General features: G+C 41.4%; 1 protein-coding gene across 1 annotated transcript; it reads right to left on the bottom strand.

Annotated features, from left to right (window-relative positions):
* Positions 1–1,129: 1,129 nt before the first annotated feature.
* On the bottom strand, positions 1,130–13,755 carry NUDT21 (nudix hydrolase 21). Its single transcript, XM_075188936.1, has 7 exons — positions 13,489–13,755; positions 5,146–5,346; positions 4,731–4,794; positions 3,645–3,734; positions 3,482–3,557; positions 2,160–2,274; positions 1,130–1,397 (listed from the first exon to the last, which is right to left on the bottom strand). Exons 1-7 carry the CDS (start codon positions 13,602–13,604, stop codon positions 1,376–1,378), a joined length of 684 nt encoding a protein of 227 aa, XP_075045037.1. The 5' UTR covers positions 13,605–13,755; the 3' UTR covers positions 1,130–1,375.
* Positions 13,756–13,779: the final 24 nt, after the last annotated feature.

Raw genomic sequence — 13,779 nt, 5'->3', positions numbered from 1 at the left:
GAATACTTCTGCCATGAAGGGGTGTACTTGGACTGCAACAGTGTTTAGGTAGGAGGTGTCAAAGTAACATCCACATGAAGGACAGGACCCAAGGTTTCCCATCAAAACATTGCCCAGAGCATCACACTGCCTTCTTCCCATAGTACATCCTGGTGCCATCTCTTCCCCAGGTAAATTACAAAGATGCACCTGGCCATCTTCTTACATTGTTCTATGGTCCAGTTATGGCACTCATGCGACCATATTCAGCAAGCTGCAGTGCACTGTGTGTTTAAACACTTTTTTTTTTTATTATAGACAGCATTCATTTTAATTAATTTGTGCTACAGTAGCTCTTCTGTGAGATTGGAACAGACAGATTAGCCTTCCTTCTCCACGCGTATCAATGAGCCTATCGTGTGTCCATGACCCTGTTGCCGGTTTACCGGTTGTCCTTCCTTGGACCACTTTTGGTAGGTACTAACCACTGCATACCAGGACCACCACGCAAGACCTGTCGTTTTGGAGATGCTCTGACCCATTTGTCACAATTTGGCCCTTGTCAAAGTCACTCATGTCCTTACGCTTGCCCATTTTTCCTGCTTCCAACACATCACCTTGCCATTGTAATGAGATAATCATTGTTATTCACTTCACTTGTCAGTGGTTTTAATATTGTGGCTGATCGGTGTATGTTAACCTGTTGTTACAATGTCATTGCTTTTGTAAATAATTTGCATTTTAATTATAATCTTAACGAGCCAGGAAAGCAACCATGAGAAAGTGGCCCTGGAGAGAGCCTGACAGCTAGTATGCAAATTAAACTGACTATTATGCTAATCACTCAGCAGTGCAGTGCTGTCTCTCCTTTGCAAGCACCCTGGTCTGCATCAGTGCTGGAGAGCATAAAGGTGTAATGGTGTATAGCACAGGGGATGGTGGTTGAGAGCCCAAGAGCCGCCCAGCTAATTCATAAGCATATGGAGTATGTTAAGTGCCAGACTCTCTACTTATTAAAAACCCAGTTAACAACTTGCCACAAGTCTTCTTTAAATATATATACTAGGTATGAGAATACTTCCATTCTAAAATCAACTTCTGATCACAGTTGAAAATGGCACATCTCGGTATTAGAATAAAAAACCACAGGCATTTTTAATCCATTTAATTGTGTAAGAAAATTGAGTGACAATGAAACAATAAAAAAATAAAAATAAAAACACTAACATATCTCGCTGCTGTGTACGTCGGCACAGTCTTTCTATTGACAGCAACAAGGTATGTGGACTTCAAAACAGAGAGAAAAAAAATATTTTGCCAAGTTTCCCACATTATAAAGCTGTGCTCACAGAGACCGCTTCACCCACACGTTGTCGTTTTGAGACTTCAGAAAAGATCAGTTGTAAATAAAGTTGAACCTATGGAAAAAATGTAAAGATTGTACATTACTCTGTTAAGACATACCGCTCACAAGTGATTACTGATCTAATCAGGACAATTCCAGTTAGATAGCGTGCCTTTTCTGAAAACCCAGTACATACAGTATATCAATAAAAACATTGACTGAATTGCATATTGTGGGATTAAGAAAATTCTCCCTTTCAAAGGTAAAAACAATTGTTGTATATGTTGCATAAAAGCTGGTTTACAGGACACTTGGGAGTGAATGGAGGAGAGCGGGTGGGCCTACATTCCCTGTTCGGCCAGTCCCAAGTAACAGACTCCACATAAAAGAGTGTCAAAGCTTTCTAGCTCTCACTCTCTTTCTTTGGAGAAATCATGGATGATAAACCTGAATTAGAGGCTGCAGATCTACTAATTATAAAAAATGGTTTGTTATAATTGTTTTGTGAAGACTGAGAGCAAATTAAGAGGATTTAATTTTATGTCATAATTTTATTTTTTCGTTAACTGCTAGCTGCAAAATAAAACTATATGTGGACTGTTTACACCCTACCTGCTGGACTGTCTCTCCGTTACTCGCTGCCTGTTGAGGCATCCCTCCGCCTACCCCAGAAGAGGGCTTTCCCTATCCAAGCTTGTCACAATACAATTAGATCATATTACCAATTTGCAGCAATATAAACGCTCTCCTCCTGTAATGCATAATATTATACTTGAAGTAGGAGTTGGAGAATTAAAGCAGTGGGCTCTGCTGGTTCATCATCAATATTACATACCTGCTGAGAAGTTGCGGAAGGCTGGAAATGATGGGTCCGTAGCCTGGAGCATTGTCGTACAATTCAAACAAAGGGGCTGCAACAAGTTTGTAGTTTTTCGGAACAGCAAACAGTGCTAAAACAATAAAAGTAGGTGCTTAGAAAATCCATAGCTACTGTTTATATTGATGTACATTATGACAAAGTCAATGCAAAACTAGGGTCAAATCTACACCATAGTATGAAAAGTGGAACTTAGATCCCCACACAAAAGCAAACTGGTGCCTTTAAAGCATACTATAAAAATGTTTCAAGGTGATCACCGTTTAGAGGAGGTTTTTATAATGACTTCAGAGTCCACTCCTTGAAGCTACAGTAGCAGGAAGCCATCTTTCTAGTTAAATGACTAGAAGCTTAGCTGAATTTAACCTCAGCTTATTTGCATAGCTCAGACTGGCCGTCACATCTACCCAGGGTCCAGGCTGTGTTGCACTCTATTTGACAGTCAACCTTAAAAAGTGTTGTATAGGATGGAAGAGGTACTTGGGGGTCAGTAATCACATTGACGCCTGTCCATGTATCTACAACGTCTCACAACGACCAGGCACTCTTCAAAATAGTCTCATGCGTTCTATGCATCAAACTATTCATCAGAATAAAAAAACAATAGCCAAGCGCTCGAGTTCAGAGTGGCTTGTCCAAACTCCAGAGCCCACACAACAGCCTGCACTAAGTGAACAGTCAGATGTCCAGATACTTCACAGCCACAAAGTGAAACAGACAGCACCATCTACTGGGCAGTAAAAAAAAATAGCACTATCGCAATTGGCAAGTTACACATCATCACCAGATAGCTATATAGCGCCACTAATTCCGCAGCGTTGTACAGAGAATTCACTCACATCAGTCCCTGCCCCATTGGAGCTTACAGTCTAAATTCCCTAACATACACACGGGTCAATTTAATAGCAGCCAATTAACCTACCAGTATGTTTTTGGAGTGTGGGAGGAAACCCACACAAACACAGGGAGAACATACAAACTCCACACATATAAGACCAGGAGACAGAAGTGATAACCACTAACCCACTGTACATAGAACACATTTTATTTCAATTGTAACAATAAAATAAAAATTGAGTAATTGTAATATTAATAGAGACAGTCAGAACCCTTTAAAATGTTAAGATGAGAAATTTTGGATACAACATTAGAAGGGGGTTATAACCTTTAAATTAATTGGTATCCAAAACTGGCCCTGGTCAATGAACAAAAGAACCTCAGCTTTATCTGCTGCCATGGTCATACCAACACTCCTACCAGATAACCAATCAGCTAGTTACCTTTCTCCTGAAGCTGCACCAGAAACAACTTCTTGTGTTCTTTGGGTTTTGTAATGTGAGCAGGAATGTAGGGGTACTGAAAACACACAAATGATATGATCAGCACACATCAGACTACGTTTATACTTCACCTCTATTAAGCATTGAAGTTTTAGGCACTAACCTGTGGAGGTTCAAAGTTTGGCCTCCACCAGTTGCCGATGCAGTCATCGATTACCCAGTCCTGCTGCACACCGTCCTGACGGCCGAGGATCTAGTAAACAAATAACCACGTACTGTATACATTTTCAGCCATCATCATCATTTATTTATATAGCGCCACTGATTCCGCAGCGCTGTACAGAGAATTCACTCACATCAGTCCCTGCCCCATTGAAGCTTAAAGTCTAAATTCCCTAATATATACACACAGAGAGAGAGAGAGAGAGACTAGGGTCAATTTTGATAGCAGCCAATTAACCTACTAATATATTTTTTGAATGTGGGAGGAAACCGGAGCACCCGGAGGAAACCCACGCAAACACGGGGAGAACATACAAACTCCACACAGATAAGGCCATGGTTGTGAATTGAACTCATGACCCCAACACTGTAAGGCAGAAGTGCTAACCACTTAGCCACCGTGCTGCCCATGCATTACTCTGCTTTTCCAGGCCACAACCAAATATCTTGAGAACTGATAAGTCAACCTACTTGCCCTGAGCCATCTTTAATCTGTAATTAATGACATATTACAAGAAATTATTACTCCTTAAATGGAATATAATTTACTGATACTGCCACTGCCCAATGTCCTGGCATTTACTGTACTTTGTGATGTCAAACTGAGTTCTGCTGTGACTATAAGGCAGCTTACTACAGTAGATTCACAGGTGGACGGACACTTTCAACCGATACATGAAGAACACTTGAGTCATTAAAGAGAGCAAGGCAAAAAAAAGGTAGTAAATTTGCACCTTGGCAAAACCATTCTGCATTGGAGGGGATGTAAATTTTAAAAGGTGGGGACAAATTTATAGTTGAGGTAGGGCATATCCTAGATCAACTTTAAATCTCAGTGTAAAAATAAAGCTATCAAGAATTTGTGTGCTTCAAGAAAAAACAGCCAGTATTTATCTTATATGCAAAATAGTAAACTAATTTGCACCCCTTGCATTGTAGCATGGTTTGTTCTCCTTCATGACTCAGAGATATGAGATGACACTGCTCCCACCACCATGGATTAAGAACATATAAAATGGTTACATACTTCGGTCATGAGACGTTTTAATCCTTCCACCTCATCCTCTCCTGGATTGAGTTCACCGCCGGGCCTGACAATAAACACATTAAATAATTCATGATTTGGGCCCGAGATGACTGGTAACAGAGAACATACCTTGTATGTACATTTGCTATGCATTTGAGTGCAATGCCAAACATTTTAAGTTTTATCAAATGTATGGAAACTTTAACCCTAGCTGCACACACGCAGATCAGGGTGGCCCCTCTGGCTATTTTTGACAAACCAGGTATTATATTGTACGGTGTATGGATCCATACTAAACTAATCTAATTTCAATCCGATTGGATTTGACCCGCCAAGACAGAAAGCTGGATCAGCCAATGACTCCATTTGTATACGAGAAGCCGTCCAGAAGATAAATAAATATGGTTCAACTCACAGCTTGAAAAACGTGGTCCCCAGTTGCAGCAAAAGCACATGGGGTAATCGGTGTTCATGTACGATCAGAACCCCCTCCACAGTGCGCCTCATTCCAATCTTGTCAAACTCTTCCCGCATCCTCTGGAACCGGGCTGCCACGGAGCTGTCCTTCTCATACAGGGGCTCCTTGGTACCAAATGTGTAGTTTGTAAGCGGATACCTGGAAACACAGAGGCAGTGTGTAATTACTCAGTGCTCCCAATAATAACCCAATAGGGGAATGGTTAGTATATCATGGGGGATATTTGGTATATTACAATTGATTCACTGTATAAATGATGAGAAAATAAATAGTGGATGAACATTAAAGTATTACTACTGTGTGTTTCAAAGAAGCAGATTGTGCATCCTTGAAAAGATACAGATATAATATTAACAAAAACTATAAGATAAAAAGTATAAGATTGTGGCAAAGTGTATAGGGATTCATCTGGTGACAGTCAGGTTTAAAGGAGGGTGTTTCACAAACTGCTGTTTCCACTTAACAATGCAATAAACAGTGTAGTTACTGCTTAAATGTAAGACATGGTGTAGATCTCGCTGCAAGAAATGCTGCATAAAAGTACCTCCCAGGAGGACACAACAAACCCATTCCAATAGCTCCTTTGTTTTACATTCTCTCTCTCCCTCTGTCTGACTTTCCTGCACTGGTACATATTTACCATAAGGGCTTGATCAGACCTATCCACTTTTATTGCACTTTTCGTAAGTTAATAAACACATGAAAAGTGCAAGAAAGTAGATCAAATAAGAGCCAATAATGTCATTTCCCATCATCATCTATTTATATAGCGCCACTAATTCAGTAGCGCTGTACAGAGAACTCACTCACATCAGTCCCTGCCCCATTGGAGCTTATAGTTTAAATCCCATCACACACGCACACCCACACAGACTAGAGTCAATTTGCTAGCAGCCAATTAACCTACTAGTATGTTTTTTTGGAGTGTGGGAGGAAACCGGAGCACCCGGAGGAAACCCACGCAAGCATAGGGAATCGAAGGCAGAATTGCTAACTATTAAGCCACCTTGCTGCCTATTCCCACCAATGCACTCTAATATGTTTACTCAGTTTATAACATTACTCTAATAAAATTACTACTACAATAATATTGGTAAAAGGGAAGTATGTAATAATCACATAGAAAAGGAGTTTGAGAGATTATTCCCTTATCCAGTAGATCTTAGGTGATTCTCGGAAGCAATTTTCCATTGAAGTCGAAAACATGGGTTAGTTTTTCACTTTGGATGATTTATCGCGTAAAGATGCACCGTGTTTTCTTAGTGATTAATCTAATGAGATTTAATTGCTTAGACTAAAATCCCCCAAGTAACCCTAGCATAGCTGATAATGATTGAAATTCTCCAACAAGTAACATTTATGAATAGATGCAAAACGTACATCAGTCACAAAAAGTGGATGCTGCAAAACTAGACCTATATCACCATTATCATCATCACCATATATTTATATAGCACCACTGATTCCGCAGCGCTGTAGAGAACTCATTCGAGAGATGAGAGAGAGAGAGAGAGAGAGAGAGAAAGATCAATTAGCAGCCAATTAACCTACTAGTATGCTTTTGGAGTGTGGGAGGAAACCTGGTCTCCTGGAGGAAACCCACGCAAACACAGGGAGAACATACAAACTCCACACAGATAAGGCCATGGTCGGGAATTGAACTCATGACCCCAGTGCTGTAAGGCAGAAGTGCTAACCACTTAGCCACCGTGCTGCCCCCATGCTATTCAGCTTCTAACAGATTACTGTGACTTTAACCAATGTGGGTTATTTATGAGCAATTATTCAAAATTTGACACAGTGAAGTTGCATGGGTACCGACAATTCACATGTAAAATGTCAAGAAGTTCAAGTCTACAAAAAAAACAACGACAAATAAAACAAACAACACTCCAGTATCTGTAAAACAGATAACTTTTTATTCATTAATGCGTAAATGAAAGGGGTTTTCCACTTCCACATTAATTAGCTAGTACATGCTCCTGAATATATATAGCCATTAAAACACATGGATTTTCTATGCAGCTCGCTTCTGTACTTTTCACACATGCATTCACACTGGGCAGGTCGATTTGTTTAATTTCATAGTCCTGGTATATGAAACAAAGCTGTGAATAGTATCCAAGGCAAAAAGCACAGCAAGCTGTGTTACAGTGCAACAATAATAAGCAAAAACAAAGTAATTTTTCACTAAACTGCAAATAAACACACAAAATATATATATATATATATATATATATATATATATATATATATATATATATATATATATATATATATATAGTAGTGTCAGATTAACTGTACTGGCTTTACGTCAGTTTCAGAGCCCCAGTTCAATTCACAACATTAGTGTTATGTAGCCTACAAAGGGCTGTGTCTTTGGGAGATTTTTTCTATTGAGGTCTTGCTGCCTTCTAGACTTGAAGGACCTAGGCTGGGTACACATTACAAAATTTTTTGTTAACGATTATACCAATGACTGACAGTCCCGATCAGCAGGCCGATTCATGTGTACACACTATACAAGTTTTACCTTCAGATCTGTGATCTTCATCCATCAAAACCATCGGCTGAAAAGATCATGGACCTGATTCATTAAGGATCTTTTAACTTGAGAAACTTCTTATTTCAGTCTCCTGGACAAAACCATGTTACAATGCAAGGGGTGCAAATTAGTATTCTGTTTTGCACATAAGTTAAATACTGACTGTTTTTTCATGTAGCACACAAATATCAACTTTAAATTTCAGTGTACAAATAAGCTATCAAGTATTTGTGTGCTACATGAAAAAACAGGCAGTATTTAACTTATGTGCAAAACAGAAAAGTAGTTTGTAGCCCTTGCATTGTAACATGGTTTTGTCCAGGAGACTGAAATAAGAAGTTTCTTAAGTTAAGATCCTTAATGAATCAGGCCCCATGACTGGAAACTATGGAGAGCTGCCTGCACTGCAGATTGCGAGTCTGTACGCACTGCAGAAATGGAACAACATTGTTCCATCGTTTATAGAGATTTTTAATCAGTTTATAAAATCAAACAATACAATGTGCTTAGAACAATAATCATTAGAGCCATAACATTAACGCGATATGTGGTTATTTATCGTGTCATTGGTCCGATAATCGGGTGAAAAACCTGTAGTGTGTACCCAGGGCCGGATTAAGGGAATGGAGGCCCCTGGGCTAAGGTGGCCTCCATTTCCCCCCCCCCCCCCCCGGCACTTACCTTCTTCTCCTCCTTCCCCGACGCGCTGTACGCTCTTTACTGAGGAGATCTCGTGAGAGTGAGACTCACGAGATCTCCTCAGTAAGGAGACTACAGCGCGCTGGGGAAGGACCGCAGTGAAACTGCTCAGCAGCACTGATCACGCCGGAGGCGCCCCCGCCCCCAACCGATCAATACTGCTGCTGAGCACTTTCAAGGGCCCCTGGATGCCCGAGGCCCCTGGGCTGTAGCCCAGTTAGCCCTAGAGATAATCCGGCCCTGAGTGTACCCAGCCTAACTCATCAATTCTACATTATTTTGTCAACTCCTTTTGAGCATGCTCACTAAATGCCATCGTATTTCTGTGAAGATCCATCCCTCATCTCAATTCACAGGTAGGTTCAATGAATAAAGTCCAGTGTGAGAGACAATGGATGGGAACTCAGTTCACAAAGGATGCTTTTTGAAAATAGACAATTACAGCAAACATTCCTGTCATATCACATCAATTGCATTCACTTGCATACAGAGAGGAGTAGTTGTCATTCAGTAAAAACACCAGCTCACTGTTGGTGAATGCTGAGAGAACGGAACCAAATCAATACAAGTTGTTTTATGTTTAAAGTTTCACCTTAATTTTCAACTCTCTCACCCTTAACAGTGACAGATATATTCTCTTTTTAAATAATTGCAATGCCAGTAAAAGAGAAAGAGAAAATTAAAATGTTTAAAGAATAATAGAAAAGCATGATATAAGTGCAGTTTTCCGCATGCTCTTAACAACTGATCATTAACACCGGTTAGTCCACTTCTAAACAAGTCAACGATATTGCAGCTGCATCTCGACTAAACGTTGGCATATTAGTAAATTGTCATTGCTAATCATACCGTGATTCAAAGTAAGATGTGTTTCTATCTTAGTATCACACCTTATGGCTAATTCAGCAGTAAAAGAACTAAAGTTAAACAACAAATGAACCATCATCACCATTTATTTATATAGCGCCACCAAATCCTAAGCGCTGTATAAAGAACATTTGTCATTCATCACTGTCCCTGCCCCCATTGGAGCTTACAGTCTAAATTCCCTAACATACACACAGACTAGGGTCAATCAGATAGCAGCCAATTAACCTATCAGTATGTTTTTGGAGTGTAAGAGGAAACCGGAGCACACAGAGGAAACACGGGGAGAACATACAAACTCCACACAGATAAGGCCATGGTCGGGAATTGGAACTCATGAACCCAGTGCTGTAAGGCAGAAGCGCTAATATTGAGATATAGAGTTCATGTGGAGAATAAACGATAGTTGTGAGTCAAGGATTACACCTAGGCAGCGAGCTTGTGGGGTGGGATTTATGGTCATGTTATCAACAGAAAAAGAATCATCCAAGACGAAATGGCAGAAAGACAGTCAGTAACCCGAGACAACACAGATGGTGAGAGATAAGGAAAGGATAGATAAATTTGTGTATCATCCGCATAGTGATGATACTGAAATCCAAAGGAGCTAATCAGTTTTCCAAGAGAAGTGGTGTAGATAGAGAACAGCAGAGGACCTAGGACTGAGCCTTGTGGTACTCCAACTGATAAAGGAAGCGGAGGTTGATCCAGAGAAATTAACACTGAAAGAGCGATTAGATCGGTAGGATGAGAACCAGGATAGGACAGTGCCTTCAAGACCTAGGGATTGTAGTGTTTGTATGAGGAGAGAGTGGTCAGCAGTGTCAAATGCAGCAGACCGATCCAGGAGAATTAAGAGTAATGGCCTTCAGTTTTTGTTGTGATCAAATCATTGACAACCTTGGTCAGCACAGTCTCTTCAGAAGCTTGGAGTTGAGAGATGGGGCGGTAATTTGAGAGAGAGTTTGGGTCAGAATTCTGTGTTTTCAAAATATGAGTAATCGCTGCATGCTTGTATAGTGATGGAAAAATCCCAAAAGAGAGAGATAGAGATTACAAATTTTAGCTAGAGGTGGAATGAGCAGAGAAGACAGGGACCTACCAATTTGTGAGGGATTGGGATCAAGAGGACACGAGGTAGAGTAGGAAGATGAGAAGAGAGTAGAAACTTACTCTTCATTTGTGGGATCAAATGAGAGACTGTCAGAGGGTGCTATAAAGAAATTGAGCCGATTGCTTGTCGAGGGAGATGCCACCATTTCAAGTCTGATCTTATCTATTTTGTCCTTGAAATAGGAAGCAAGATCCTGGGCACTGATGGTAGTCAGAGGGTTTGGGGTGGAAGGATTGAGAAGAAATTTAAATGCGTTTGGGGTAAGAAGCCTGAGCATAGATAAGTATTTTTGTTGTGCAGTGTCCAGATTATTTCTATAGGAGTGGTAGATACCAGTATGTGTGATGAAATCATTAGAGGTAAAAGATTTACGCCAGTGTCGTTCCGCTTTACGAGAAAGTTTTGTAGAGTCCGTGTTACTTTAGTGTGCCACTGTTGGCAACGAAGTCTACGCGGAGTATGCAGAGTCGCTGGAACCACATGATCAAGGGCAGTTGCTAGGGTTTGGTGAAAATGGGGTACTGCCCTATCAGGGGAGGAGAACATAGAAATTGGGGAGATAAGGTGTTGGAGAGGTGGAACACTGTTGAAGATCAATAGAGTTGATATTCCTGCGGTTGTGAGGAGGCTTGGAAGAGTTTGACATTGGGGAGGGTAAGGAACTTGGGATGAGCGATTAGCTAATAAGGTGATGATCCAAGAGGGAGAAAGGAGTGTTAAGGAAATCAGAAACTGAGCATAGTCTAGAGAAAATAAAATCAAAACAGTGGCCATCCTGATGAGTAGTGGATTCAATCCACTGGGAGAAGTCAAGTGAGGAGGTTAGAGAGAGTAGTTTGGAAGCAGCATTGGAACATGGATTAGCAATAGGGATGTTGAAATTACCCATGATGATGGTGGGGATGTCAGAGGATATGAAGTGAGGGAGCCATGCAGAGAAGTGTTCAAGAAATTGTTGATGTGGTCCAGGGGGGTGATAGATGACAGCAACACGCAAAGAAAATGGATTAAAAATCCTAAAAGTAGGTACTTCAAAAGATGTGAACGTGAGTGATGGGACAATTGGGAGAACTGTGAATGTGCACTGTGGGGAGACAAGTAGACCAACCCCCCCTCCTTGTCTGCCTCCTGGTCTGGGGGTGTGGGTGAAATGGAGACCACCATGTGAAATGACTGCAGGTGAGGCAGTGTCTGAATGCGTGAGTCATGTTTCTGTTATTGCTAGAAGGTTTAGGATGTTTGAGAGGAAGAGATCATGAATGGAGGTAAGCTTGTTACAAACAGAGCGTGCATTCCAAAGGGCATATTTAAAGGACTTTGGAAAAGAGGGGAGGCAGGTGATGCGTTTGAGGTTTGCTGGATTTCTGTAGCGTTCAGATATATGTGTGTGGGAGAAGTGAGGGGGGCCTGTATTAGATGATATATCACCAGCTAATAGAAGCAGGGAGGAAGAAAAGGTAGGAAAGATGATTGTAAGAGGTGTGTCCTTTTAGTTTCTGGTAACAGAGTGAGGCTGTTAAAGTTATTACATTTAAATAGGGAAAGAGTTCATGAGTATTAGGTAGAGGTGAGTGAAGTAATGAAGGGGCAATGTGGACAGTGTGTTGCAGGATGGGTGAGGGATGATATAGTCCTAAAGATAATGACATGAAACGGGAGAAAGAAAAATAATTTGGCAAACATTTGGATTGATGAGTAAACCAGCAAAAAAATTAGTGAATTAAAATAATTACATAGTTGCAATATCCTGTGCAATCAGAGAAGTAGTTTAATCTTGAATGTCTGGATAGCATGGAGTATTGATGTGGGGAGCCATGTGGGGGAGTGGATGGAAGGTTTGAATTGAGAGTAATAAACAACAGGTGATGGAGTAGCTGAGTTATTTGGGAGTCACGAGAGAGGAAAGTGGTTCAAACTCAGCTTTATTTCTTCCTACTTGTGATGGCAGACAAAGCCTTGAGTAGAATTGAAAGTACAACGATGACATAGAGGACTGAAATCGCTGTAGCATGGGTAGGGAGTGGCTGAGAAAGTAATACAGCAATTAAACATACAGCTAATTAAACAGGGGATTTTGAAAATAAACTGACAGATAAAACAAACTTTCATGAGCGGAGCAGAAATTAAGAGCAGAGTCCAAAACAGTCTTCTTCTGGTGTGACGCTTGTAGCCAGGGAGAGATGGAAACATCAGGAGTAGAATATGAAGTTTTGGGTGACTACTGACTGTTGTCCTTCTGTAGCTGTGATAATAGGCAGAATGTGTTCCTCCTGTTTAAGTCCAGTATAACTCCGAATTATGCCATTTAGATTTTTTACACCTGTAACTGTACACTTACAACTATACACACTAGCTATGCAGCCAACCTACAATGAATATGTATGGTTAACAAACACATGTGATCAGTGTTCTTCAATCAGGCCCTCAAACACTAGCAATAAAAGGTTTAAATAAACAAACATTGAAAGGACAGCATCCCATTAGAAATAATTATGCACTTTCTTAATACAGTTCTGACACTGGAGCATGGAGGGGGAACATGGGGGTCTGCAGCTAGCCTTGCACTACAGTGGGTAAGACAGACATAAGCAGTATGGTGCACGGAAGGAGGACATGGTGCCTGCAGTTAGCCCTGTACTACAGTGGGTAAGACAGACATAAGGGATAGACTAGCATACACTGTCACCAGTAGTATGGTGGATGGAGGGGTAACATGGTGATGCATCTAGCCCTGTACTACAGTGGGTAAGACAGACATAAGGGATAGACTAGCATACACTGTCACCAGTAGTATGGTGGATGGAGGGGTAACATGGTGATGCATCTAGCTCTGTACTACAGTGGGTAAGACAGACATAAGGGATAGACTAGCATACACTGTCACCAGTAGTAAAGTGCATGGAGGGGTAACATGGTGATGCATCTAGCTCTGTACTACAGTGGGTAAGACAGACATAAGGGATAGACTAGCATACACTGTCACCAGTAGTATGGTGGATGGAGGGGTAACATGGGGACATATACAGGCATTAGGGAAGCATTAGCCCCGACTCACAGGTTAATGGTCCTCTCCAGGGTCAGCGGCTTGGTCTGCGGCAGGTACTTGTTACCGAACTGGTTGACCCCTCGTGGCCAGCCGGTCTGGGAGCGGTTGGGAGGAATCACCGACATCCTGGGCGCGGGGAGGGGGGGATCTGCTGGTGGTCGCTGTCCCTCGGGCTCGGGTTAGTTGGTGTAGGATCTCCGCCGGTCTCCGATCACTCGGAACCCAGACAATGGTTCGGCGGAAACACGTAACCGTCACTTCCGGCTGCTGCAGGGTGACCCCCGACGTCACAGCGCTGCG

The sequence above is a fragment of the Mixophyes fleayi genome, chromosome 10, assembly GCF_038048845.1.
Source record: "Mixophyes fleayi isolate aMixFle1 chromosome 10, aMixFle1.hap1, whole genome shotgun sequence".
NCBI lineage: Eukaryota > Metazoa > Chordata > Amphibia > Anura > Limnodynastidae > Mixophyes > Mixophyes fleayi.
The sequence above is the reverse complement of the archived record's forward strand: the minus strand, read 5'-3'. Positions and strand labels throughout refer to the sequence as shown.